This window comes from Seriola dumerili, unplaced genomic scaffold (assembly GCF_002260705.1).
Source record: "Seriola dumerili isolate Sdu_G_001 unplaced genomic scaffold, Sdu_1.0 BDQW01000362.1, whole genome shotgun sequence".
NCBI classification, from domain to species: Eukaryota; Metazoa; Chordata; class Actinopteri; order Carangiformes; family Carangidae; genus Seriola; species Seriola dumerili.
Window position 1 is genome coordinate 478904 of NW_019174617.1, and position 11806 is coordinate 490709.

At 46.2% G+C, this 11806-nt stretch overlaps 1 protein-coding gene across 2 annotated transcripts; it reads right to left on the bottom strand.

Moving 5' to 3' along the window:
• polr2a (RNA polymerase II subunit A) lies at positions 1 to 10972 on the bottom strand. 2 transcript variants are annotated; one of them, XM_022760705.1, is made up of 29 exons: positions 10652 to 10972; positions 9640 to 9772; positions 9394 to 9530; positions 9097 to 9270; positions 8690 to 8971; positions 8419 to 8580; positions 8038 to 8258; positions 7815 to 7947; positions 7552 to 7676; positions 7089 to 7299; positions 6774 to 6983; positions 6514 to 6682; positions 6318 to 6412; positions 6018 to 6221; positions 5671 to 5893; positions 5379 to 5562; positions 4987 to 5158; positions 4780 to 4885; positions 4175 to 4380; positions 3805 to 4068; positions 3459 to 3666; positions 3267 to 3367; positions 3081 to 3185; positions 2776 to 2958; positions 2471 to 2674; positions 2139 to 2325; positions 1921 to 2034; positions 1672 to 1821; positions 1 to 1351 (listed from the first exon to the last, which is right to left on the bottom strand). In XM_022760705.1, exons 1-29 carry the CDS (start codon positions 10736 to 10738, stop codon positions 201 to 203), a joined length of 5901 nt encoding a protein of 1966 aa, XP_022616426.1. In that variant the 5' UTR covers positions 10739 to 10972; the 3' UTR covers positions 1 to 200. The 2 variants fall into 2 exon arrangements, with proteins under 2 accessions (XP_022616426.1, XP_022616427.1); XM_022760706.1 differs by having other exon boundaries at positions 10219 to 10733.
• Positions 10973 to 11806: the final 834 nt, after the last annotated feature.

Consider the following 11806-nt stretch of genomic DNA (forward strand, 5'->3'; position numbering starts at 1 on the left):
GGTAAAGGTGGGGCAACTCCCTCAGATGGTCAAGACAGAGGTCTCAAAGTGGAGATTTCCCCAAAGAAAACTGATCACAATTGGGACCCCTGTGGCTAAAAACACCGCCACCTCCAGCTGGTCAAAGATACTGTCCTTCAGGTGTCCACCACGAGGTGACGGAGTTTCTTCAGGTGCCTCCCCTTCTCAGCCGCCGCTCATCAGTTGTTCTCCTCGTCGCTGTCATCGGGGCTGATTGCCGGGCTGTAGGTGGGTGAGGTGGGGCTGTATCCAGGGGAGGTGGGGCTGTACGTGGAGCCTTTAGGACTAGTTGGTGAGTACGTAGGAGATGTGGGTGAGTACTTGGGGGAGGTCGGGGAGTAAGTTGGGGAAGTAGGGGAGTATTTGGGGCTGGTGGGGGTGTAGGTTGGGGAGGTGGGGGAGTAGGTCGGGGAGGTGGGGCTGTATTTTGGTGTTGTTGGGGAATAGGTGGGAGAAGTGGGCGAGTACTTCGGTGATGTAGGGGAGTACTTTGGCGAGGTAGGGGAGTACTTGGGAGAGGTGGGAGTGTACTCTGGGGAGCTTGGGCTGTATGAGGGGGAAGTCGGGGTGTATTTGGGGGAGGTCGGGGAGTAGGAGGGTGAGCTGGGGCTGTATGAGGGTGAGCTGGGTGTGTAGGTGGGTGACTGCGGGGTGTAGCGTGGACTGGAAGGGGAGTAGGATGGAGAGGTCGGGGAGTACGAGGGAGAGGTGGGAGAGTAGTTGGGACTGGTCGGGGTGTAGTTGGGGGAGGTTGGGGAGTAAGAGGGCGATGTTGGGGAGTAGGAGGGGGAGGTGGGGGAGTAACTGGGTGAGGTCGGGGTGTAGTTCGGTGACGTGGGGCTGTAGCTCGGGCTGGTCGGCGAGTAGGAAGGAGAAGTGGGGGAGTATGAGGGGGAGGTGGGAGAGTAAGATGGAGACGTGGGAGAATAAGAAGGTGAGGTGGGTGAGTAAGAAGGAGAGGTGGGAGAGTAGCTGGGTGACGTCGGGCTGTAGCTCGGCGATGTTGGGCTGTAGCTCGGCGAGGTGGGAGAGTAGGAGGGGGAGGTGGGGGAGTAAGACGGGGAGGTGGGGGAGTAAGACGGGGACGTTGGGGAATAAGAAGGAGATGTGGGCGAATAGGAAGGAGAAGTCGGGGAGTAACTGGGAGAAGTGGGAGAGTAGGAAGGAGATGTCGGACTGTAGTTCGGGCTGGTGGGAGAGTAAGAGGGAGAGGTGGGGGAGTAGGAGGGTGATGTTGGGGAGTAGCCCGGGCTCTGAGGGGTATAGCCTCCAGGGGAGCGAGGCTCGTAGGCCGGGGAGGTGGGTGAGTAGTTGGGTGACATGGCTCCACCTAAAGAAGAAAACAGACAAATGTTAAGAGTGGAGAAAACACTTGTTCCCCAGGCCTCCATCCCTGAGCCACTATTATTCATCATGTATATGAATGTGTGTGTGCTTCCAATATATTTTGTCCCATATATGAGATGATAATAAATCTAATCATTCTGCATGTGCAAATAAACAGACTGTCATTGATTAATATTAACTTCACATAACTAATTTTTGTGCTGTTCAATTTCAGTTTGTATAAAGTCAAAATCAATATCACCACAGTTGTTATTGAAAAAAAACAAAAACTGAAGTAATTGAGAGATTTCTGCAGTGTCTGACCTGGAGATGGGATGTATGGGCTGGCAGGTCCTGGAGAACCTGGAGACCCAGGAGTGGGGGACCAGGCCGGGGAGTAGCCAGGAGAGAAGCCACTTGCATCTGATGCTGCGCTGGGAGAGAAACCTGCTGCTCCAGGGGTCATGCCGCTTCCTGGAGAGGGGAAAAAAAACAAAAAACAAACAAATAAACTCAGCGTATGAAAATCAACAAAAAAGGAGAAGAGCCACAGAAACCTGGGCATACACTCACCGACACTGGGGGACCAGGCGCCGTAGGCTGGCGTAGCTCCGGTGTTCCACGGCGTCATGGCAGGTGACATACCGCTCATGGGACTCGGGACCGTGCCAAAGAACATACCAGTGGCTGCAAATAGGACACAAACAGAACATAAATATCACAGCTCCAACACTGTATCTACTATAAGAACACAATAATTCATTATATCCAACAAAGATTTCTCCACTTACGTCCGGCCACGCTGATGCCAGGTATGTTAGTAGGGATCTCCATGCCGTATTTACACTTCTCAGCATCCAAGAGCAAATCAAAGCAGCCTGTACCAGCCGGGGCGAGCTGGCCGAGCATGATGTTCTCAGACACACCCTTCATGGGGTCACTTTCACCGTGGGACGATGCCTCCATCAACACATCCACCTTGACAAGGGAATGGAAAAGAAAGAGGTATAATCCAGTTATTAAAAGTCCATTTTTAATCAGCAACTAAAAACAGCAACTAAAAACAACCATAAGGTCAAAGCAGTTTCTTCTGAAATGATTCGGTTATTGATTATCTTCTCACCGTCTCCTCAAAGGAACACTTCATGAGTGGTCCCGTGTCTTGACGGTTGATGCCGTGACGTGTGATGGCCATCAAGTGACCGCGGCAGGTCATGGTGTCACAGAGCAGAGCCAAGTGACGGTAGTTGACATAGGAACCGTCGAAGGAGATGACGTGGTACAACTCTCTCTCCAGAGCCTTTCGCACAGCCTCGATTCCCAAGACCTGTGTAAGAGAGAGAGCAGCGGAGGAGACAAAATGAATGTCAAAGAAAAACTTACTGTGATTCTGCTGTTGAGACGAAACCGCTTTTAATGCTTTTGTACCGTGAAGATCTCCACAATGTCGTTGGAGGTGGTCCTGACGGGGTCCACGTCCTTCTCGCTGAGCACTCTCATGAGACTCACTCCGTCCGTCTCAAGGATCCACTCCTGCAGGGCCTTGAACTCACCGTCCTCTGTGATGATGATCTTCTTCTTATTGTCAGTTTGCGGCAAGTGCATGTACACCTGGAAGAGTGGAGGAGTTTGAACTTAGAGCTAGGGGCAGGTATGAGCTTTTGTTACTGATATCATGATGATCCTGCAGGGGAAGCTACTGTAGCAATGCAACATGCTCTTATTGTGTTTACCTTGCTGATCTGCTCAATGCCTTGTAGGGTCATGTCTGTCAGCATGTTGGACTCGATGCACCTCAGGAACACATCGTCATCCATTTTGTCGACCACCTCCTCGTCCTAGACAAGGAAAATACGGTTATTACAGAAATTACACTACAGTGTTATTGTACTATCATTGAATACGTTATCATTACCCACCTCTTGGAACTTGTTCTCATCGCTGTTCATGATTCTGATTCGCAGAACGAGCTTCTCAGCATTGTCATCATTGAAGATACAGTTCAGATCATCTCCAAAACCTTTTGGGAAGAGAGAACCGTGATGACATTAGAGGAAGAGCAGCTCACTTCTCTCAAAAGTACAAAACAAGAGCATGTGTAAGCAACCCACCGGCGTTGATCTTCTCTGCAATCTGCTCCATAGTCAGCTTGCGATCGGTCATGTGCTTGCGGTCGAGCTCGATGCGCAGCAGCCACGGCGAAATGCGCGTCACATCAAAGTCGGGCATCTCGTAGTAGACATTCACCCACTCCTGGTCCTCAGCCACCACTGTGTTCTGAGGGTTGGGGTCATAGTAGATGGCGGTGTTGGCTGTCACCTGGGAAAAGAGGCAAACTTTTAGTCACAGCTATTAAATTAGATGAAGTCTACCTGATAACACCTGTAGCTTCTCTAACTGTGATAAAAAAAAAAAACTACATAAGGAGAAACTGTCCGGTCATTTTCTCTCTCTTACTTTTCTCAGTGTGGTGTGCTCCAGTCGACAGAGGATGTCCTTGGCCCTCTCAGCGTCACGTGCCGCCTGACCCAGTAGGAAAACAGTCAGCGAGGGCGTCTTGGGCCTCTTAGAGATGTTGATCAACTCCTTTAGACGAGGCACACCGAGTGTGACGTTCTTGGCTGACACACCGGCGTAATGGAAAGTGTTCAGGGTCATCTGGGTGGCTGGCTCTCCCAGCGACTGAGCAGCCAGAGCACCAACCATTTCACCTGGGTGGGCCTGATGAAGCAAAAGGTAAATACGGGATTAAAGTTAAACCGTCTCACAGAGATCTGACAGCTCTTAAACAACTCTTCAACCGTACATGTCAGACCGCTAAACTTACAATGGACTGGTTGAACTTGGTCTCAATCTCTCCCAGCAGCCAGTCGAAAGCCTCGGTGGTAAGGCGGAACTCCTCCGTCATGCGTCTGGAGCAGAGCGTAGAGCGCAGGTGGATGTTGAAGAGCAGGGTGGCGTTCTGCTGGGCCTGTCTGCTTAGCGGGTCGTCGCCATTCACAATCACCAGCTTCTTGCTCAAATCCTGAACACCTGAGGATCCAAATACACACCAAAAGTTTGAGTTTCATGTAATCAAATAATTTAAAGCCGACAACTTTTTCTCCCTTGCCATGTTATATTTTGAAAACGATCATTTCCACACTCTATAGGACTTGAGCTGTTCTACGTGTTATGTAACTGGTGTGGATTCCCCAGGTGGCTTTACGTGGCTTTAAGACGCACTTGAAGCCGGGCCATGACCTCTTGGCTCTAATTCTACAGCCAGTCGTTTGTCCACGTGTTCCACAAAATCCTGTCACTAAAAATATGACGTGGCAACTTTGCTGAATGCATTAAGTGTAAGAGAATTAAAAGTGGCTGATTAAATATAGAATATATTTGACTAATGAGGTTTGTCTTTTTTTTTTTTTTTTTTTTTTTTTATCTTACCGTCGACCACTCTTAGAGGATTCAGGTCTGTTGGGGTCCGAGTGTTGATGCGGAAGATCTTCTGAGCGTTCCAGATCATTCTGGCCAGGTTGCACGGCAGCACCACCTGCGGGCGAGATGAAACATTGCAGCATTGTATCTTTGAGTTCACGTGGCAGAGCAAGAGATTCTTAAAGAGCAGAGGTGTGCACGGACGGGACCACACACCTTACTATCCCCCGTGGGGAAAATGGCTCGAAGGATCTCCCTGTCCTCCTTCATCTTCTCGAACTCCCTCTCCAAGGAGCCCTGCACGTGGGCGTTGGTCAGCACGTCTTTCACCACGTCTTCTTGCAGCATCCGCCTCAGGGCTCGCTCATTAGTGCAATCAAACTTGAACCTAGACAGATAAGACAAGATGAGACCAAAGTTAAATTGCTGATCATAGACATAAAGGTTCTAAACTCTGAGTAATAGGCTAAAATGAATGTGCGCACACAGCCAAAATTCACTGACCTCAAAAACCAACTGCCCGCTGTCATTAAATACATTTTAACAAAATACAATACTTCAATTTTCTGATTGAGTATATACACAAAGTATTTGAGTGTGGGACTCACTTCTTTTCAAAGGCCTTGTGTGAGGGTTTGACTGTTGCCAGATTTTGGAACTCGACGTTCTCTCCTGCCAGGCCGTCCTCACCGTAGCGCAGCTGGACCACCTGGTTGATGGAGTTACGCACCGTGCCGTCGTACTTCACCATCACAGACTCCATAGACTTGATCAGACGACGCTGGATGTACCCTGGTGAGGCAGAGCAGATTTTCCACATTAGAAAACACCTTTTGCTGGCACACCCCATGTTTCTAAAAAAAAAAAAAAAAAAAAAAAAATCCCGGTTCCTGGGCTCACCAGTCTCAGCGGTCTTGACAGCTGTGTCAATCAGACCCTCTCTGCCTCCCATGGCGTGGAAGAAGAACTCTGTTGGCGTCAGGCCAGCCAGGTAGGAGTTCTCCACAAAGCCCCTACTCTCAGGGCCGTAGTCATCTTTGATGAAGTGAGGCAGCGTGCGGTGTTTGAAGCCAAAGGGAATTCGTTTACCCTCCACGTTCTGTTGCCCCACCACAGCAATAACCTAAATAAAGAGAGAAGAGTAGTGGTCAAGTGACTGGCAAGATACGTACACTACAATTGTATTCTGGTAAATCAAAACTAATTGATCTACTGTGAGGGACTGATAGTTAGATTGACTCTCATACCTGTGAGATGTTAATCTTTGAACCCTTAGAACCAGCCACCACCATGGACTTGAAGTTGTTGTACTCAGACAGAGACTTCTGGGCAGAGGATCCTGTTTTGTCACGAGCGTCGTTCAGGATACGATTCACCTGGTTCTCAAAGGTCTGCCTCAGTGTGTTACCGGGGGTCGGCTCCAGCTCGTTGTTGTGGGCTTTCTCAATGACCTGGGAGGGTGAAAGGCAAAGGAAAACTTTAACTTTTCTGTCCTATAGTTCCCCTGGAAGGTTGTTAAAAACTGTGTTGAAATACTTTGTGCTTACTTCTATCACATCCTGTTTGGCTTTCTTGATGGTGTTCTGGATGTCAAGGTACGTCTTGGCATCAGCAATGGAGTCACCAATACCAATGGAATGACCTGAAGAAGAGATGAAGAGAAAATATAATTGGTGCCTAAAGTTTATCAATCAATACCACTAGAATACAGCAATGGTTATATTAGTTTTACTGTTTTCTTACCCTCGATGAGCAGCCAGTTGTTGACCACAGTCTGAATGTTGGAGTAGAAGAGTCTGGTGATGTCGTGGCCCATCTCCAGGTAAGAGATGTGGACGAGGGAGCCAGCTGAGGTTCCCAGAGACTTCTTACACAGGATGCCCATGATCAACTCACCGTTCTCCACAATGACCTATGTGAATAAGTTGAAGGAAGAGTTACTTTGCATTGTAAAACCAATCTTCATTCAGTGAGCTATACTTAAATTGATCAGCGCTTTGTACCTTGGTGTCCCCAGGTGAGATGTGCTTGTAAGGGCCGCTGTCCTCATCGTCGGGGTGGGTGCTGTGTGTGCGGATGACGTTGATGTGTCCCGGAATGATGAGACTGAAGATCTGCTTGCCTGTCCACAGAGGACGGGGCTTGAGGATGGCCGGTTGAGGCATCTTCCCGTCCCAGGTGGAGAGGAACATGAGGAGGTTCATGACTTCTCCCTGTGGTGGCAAAAACGCGCAGTGAGTGGAAGGATGATGAAATTGAAGACCGTGATAGAACACATGAAACCGACACCATGTCTGAGATGCCAACTGTCTCCTTACCCTCTCTAAGAAGACATCTCTCTTGGTGAATTTGCGCACAGCCGTGAGGGTGTCCTGCACAATACCCATGACGGGCCTGTTGGACTGGGGTGTAACAATCATACGCGGCACCATGGCCAGCTCCTGAATCTCTGCCCTTGTCTCGAGGGACTGCGGGAGGTGGAGGTTCATCTCATCCCCGTCAAAGTCAGCGTTGTATGGGGTGGTGACACTGGAGGGAGAAGAAAGGGTGGGATGTTTTAGCGGTAACTCTTATTACAGCCAAGAATTTGCATTAAGACGGAAGTATGGTCCAGAAATTGCTATAAAAACATACACATATAACATAATTACATGACTACTATGCAAAATTCTCAAGAGTGTGTTCGGGTATTTGACAAATTATTTCTATAAAAAAGGTCGCAACTTGTGACAAAGGAAACACATTTATAAAAGTCAGTGAGGTCTGGTCTTCATTTGGTACCTGAGGTTGAGTCGAAATGTGGACCATGGCAGAATCCGAACCCTGTGCCCCATCATGGACATTTTATGTAGTGTAGGCTGTCGGTTGAAGATGACGATGTCGCCATCACACATGTGTCTTTCCACCTAAAAAGAAAAAGGAAAAAAAAACTGTTTTAGTCAGAATTAAATAAAATATTTTAAAACATCATGTAACTAAAGATATTCCTTGTAATAAACATGGCTGTTAAACGGCTTGTATTTTTTTTTTTTTTTTAATCTTGCCTTGTAGCCAATCTGCAGATGTAGGTCACTTGGTTTAGGGTGGAATCGCAGGTCAATTCTGTCTCCATTGTCACGGATGATGTATTTGGCTCCTGGGTACTGGCTGTTGCCTCTTCGCACCAGCTCTTGCAATCTAATAAAAGTCATCAGAATAAATTATCTGGCATCAAATGAAATTTAAAAAAATTACATGACATTTAATTAGGTAACTACTCTGGTGCACCTGTCAATGTTAAAGGGTGTGACAATTTCTGGGAATGTCATATTGGCTGCGATGGATCGTGGTACGCCCACTTGGTCGATTTGCAGGTTGGGGTCCGGGGTGATGACAGTTCGGGCGGAGAAGTCCACACGCTTGCCCATCAGGTTACCTCTGACTCGCCCCTCCTTTCCCTTTAGACGTTGTTTTATGGATTTGAGAGGGCGGCCAGATTTTTGCATTGCCTGAGAAAAGAAAACATGAATTATAATTTAACCACCATAAAAAATATTGTGCAAAACTGAACTACAGAAAATTGCAACCGCCAGTGTGACTGAGCACACATTGGCATATTTGGGTCAGTATCTAACTGCATATTTATGGTACCGTGAAGTGCTCACATACCCTTGGAAGGCCTGGCAATTCATTGTCCACCATAGTGGCTACATGAAACTGAAGCAGCTTCACATCCTCAGCTATGACGTGGGCTGCTGCTCCACTCTGCTCGTTTCTTCTCAGTTGGTTGTTGATCTTAACAATATCAGCCAGCTTGTGGGTCAAGTCATCCTTTAAAGCAGAAGTTACTTGTTACTCTCAAAGCCCAAAAACATGCAGAAACAAAAAATGCAGTTTGACAGCACAACAAAACATTCTGTCTGTTGTCATACTGTCTTACCTGGTTGCGAGCAGATCCCTGCATGACTACAGCAGGCCTCACAGCCAGCGGAGGCACAGGCAACACAGTTACAATCATCCATTCAGGCCGGGCAAACTTGGGGTCCATGCCCAAGATGATGTCCTCTTCATCTGAGATGCGCTTGAAGATCTCGTGTACACGCTCGGGACTCAGCAGGATTTTCTTCTCTTGCGAATCCTCATTAACGTGCTTCCACTCAGCATACAGCTCCAAGCCAGAGCGTCTGATACGTGGCTGGTAGCGCCCGCAGCCACCATGACCCTGCGTAGGTTACAAAACAAGGAGTGAATCTAAGAGTTTCAGTAAGAAAATAGGTTGAGCAAGAGTCATGTATGTTGAGATCAGAAAAGCACATTAACTATGTCAAAAAGACTCCACCCAAATACCTTCTCCTTGGAAATGTCCTCCTCTGTCTCCTGCTGTTCCATTCCAAATTTGTTATCCATTTCCTCCCCTCCTTCACATATATTTTTTCCTTTGCACAGCTCGTACACATGTGTCAAACGCTTTCTGGGCTGCCCTTTAGATTTTACCAGGATGTCTTTGATCTTTGGATTGTTCTAGAGGTAACAGCAATGGGAACAAATTATTAACAAAACTGTAAAAACTGGAATGATAAATTCATGATAAAATATCAGTGGATTTTTTTACATTATGCACTATATTATTCTGAATATACTTACCGAATCCACTAATAACTTTGAGCAAAAGAAGCAGACACATCGGAGAACCTTCATTATCTTTGTAATGAAGCCGACGTGGAACACTGGCTTTGCCAGTTCGATGTGCCCAAAATGGCCTGGACATTCTGTCATGTTGCCTGAGGGAACAAAAGCCAGGTAAATACATTAAGTCAGGACATTCACTGGTAACAGCAGTCAACTGATCAATAACATATTTAAGCATGAAATTCTAACATCGCACCATACCTGCACATGTCTGACATCTTCCAGTTCTTTCTATGACACCTTGTCTTGGGTCCATAAGGCCACCAAGTTTAGGGCGTCCTCCTTCTGTTGTTTCGGGGTATTTGATTCCCCCTTCAGTAACTGACATCCGTTTCTGGGGAGAAAAACAGAATATATATAAGTTGGTGCTAAAGTGACAAGCAGTTGATTGTGTACAATCAGTGCAAGAATATAAGTTTCCATACCTAATATAAGTCAGTCATAAAAATGTGTTTTCTATAACATTTTATCATAAGTGATGAAATCAAAATTTCCATTAACCAAGTGTTACCAGTGTTTTTTTTTTTTTGTTTTTTTTTTAAATCACTTAAATTAACAGACGAGATCAAAACGTACATATTCAAGTTTGTGTAATGATTGCCTCGTGTGAATAAACATTAAATTCTGTAAACACTGACTTTTACTATGGTATGAAACTTCTAACTCAACAGTTAAAAATACAGAAGAAAATAAAAACAACTATTCCTGTTCACATTATATCTACTAAAGACGCGATCCTGCGTTAAAGAAAACATGCATATCTGAATTTGTTTAAGTTACCTTTTATTCATTTATTGTGAGAGAAAACAGACCAATGCGTACAATGCGGTCAGTGGTAAAAACCAAACACGTTGTGTCCATGACAAAAAGCGAAAAGTAACCAAAATCTTCACTTACTGGTGGGCCTTAAGGTTACATTGCATGAATAAAAGGGGGTTTAATTCATGTGATAGCATGGATCCTTTTTGATAATGTTGTGCTTTAAGTTTTTTTTTTCAAACTTCCTGCTACATGCTAGTTAGCACAAGCTCCACTAGCCTGACACAGCTAGCTAGGCTAGGCTAACAGCAACAGCAAGCATTTCCGTTGTAAACAGAACCATGTCTTTTACATATATGTTAAACTACAAGATTAGTCAAGAAACTGTAAGCGTAGTGTGTGATCTGTCAGAGAATTAATTAAAAAATCCCCACTCCCCAGAAAGAAAACCTACAAGCTCATCTGGGCTGATGATGCCGAATTGAACTCTCTTGATCGTGCGCAATGGGCATGCGCTGTCGCCGGAGGGCGGTCCGTGCATCCTGTCTATTCAAAGAGACGCGTCCTTCCTCGGCACGCCGCTTTGTGAGCAGGAACAGCCTTTAAATTGTCACCACGGCTCTGGTCAGGCCGCCAACGGTGACCGGAAAGTCTCCGAAGGCGATATCCCAGGTACCTCTGCTGTCGGTTGCCTCTATGGCCGAATTATTTATGTTTTGGTCCTAAGTAAGCCGGCCACCGACTGTTCCCCTCCCTTTTCCTGATCTACACTCTGGAGCGCTCTAAGCGCTTCTGAGCATGAAGTGAACCAACGCTTGGTTATATAGACTGGGCGCTTACTACGGGGTTGCACACTCAAAAAAACAGGGACTGACTCTTCGGAAGGTGGGACATGGATCTCTGTAGTAAAACGCTCATTGGCCATTCAGGACAGTGACATGAATAATTAATTTTATAACACGTACAGCCAATGAGAGAGCACGTTTATTTTTTTAACAAATCAAAAATAAAGGCGGGTGTTGGTTTAATCTGAACTCATCCCTATTGGCTTTATTATAACAGAGTAGGCGGTGCACAGTATATTTTGCATCCTGAACATGAATATTCAATTGAATTGCTCTCGATTCGCCCGTCTTGTCATTATTATTGAATAGTAGAAAAGAGAGCACCAATGGCTGCGAAGAAATGATCCTTTTTAGAATAATTTTAACAAAATCCGCCCCGTTTCCGATATTTGCCGAATGTGGCCGATGTGAATTTCTTCCCTCAGAGCAAAAATAAAAAAAATCTCTGTTGTCCCGTTCGTCTCGCTCTGGATCAGCCTGGGCTCTAAGAAAAGAGGCTCAGGGCTGAGGCCTGTCAAGACCTATAATGAAACGGGAAAATTGTCGAAATACATGATATTTTCATGTTGAAACACTGTAGATTGGATTATTTTTCGAGCTATTTTAGAAACATATCGAAGTAACAGTTCTTCGTCCAGTGAATTTTTGGATCTTTGGGACTTTGTTGCAAGCCTCGGACTCGCCCGCGAACGATGGCCGGCCAGTGGACTGGATTTTCCGTACAGCCCGTAGGAAAGACTGGGGGAAGCCTTAAGTGTTCATTT

Bases quoted from the DNA above. Each gene is read 5' to 3' on its own strand.
- polr2a (XM_022760705.1), bottom strand. From the start codon at position 10,738: ATGCACGGACCGCCCTCCGGCGACAGCGCATGCCCATTGCGCACGATC. The intron at 8,581-8,689 runs GTAAGACAGTAT...TCTGCTTTAAAG, and splicing joins AGGGATCTGCTCGCAACCAG to GATGACTTGACCCACAAGCT. The intron at 5,159-5,378 runs GTGAGTCCCACA...TTATCTGTCTAG, and splicing joins CACAAGGCCTTTGAAAAGAA to GTTCAAGTTTGATTGCACTA.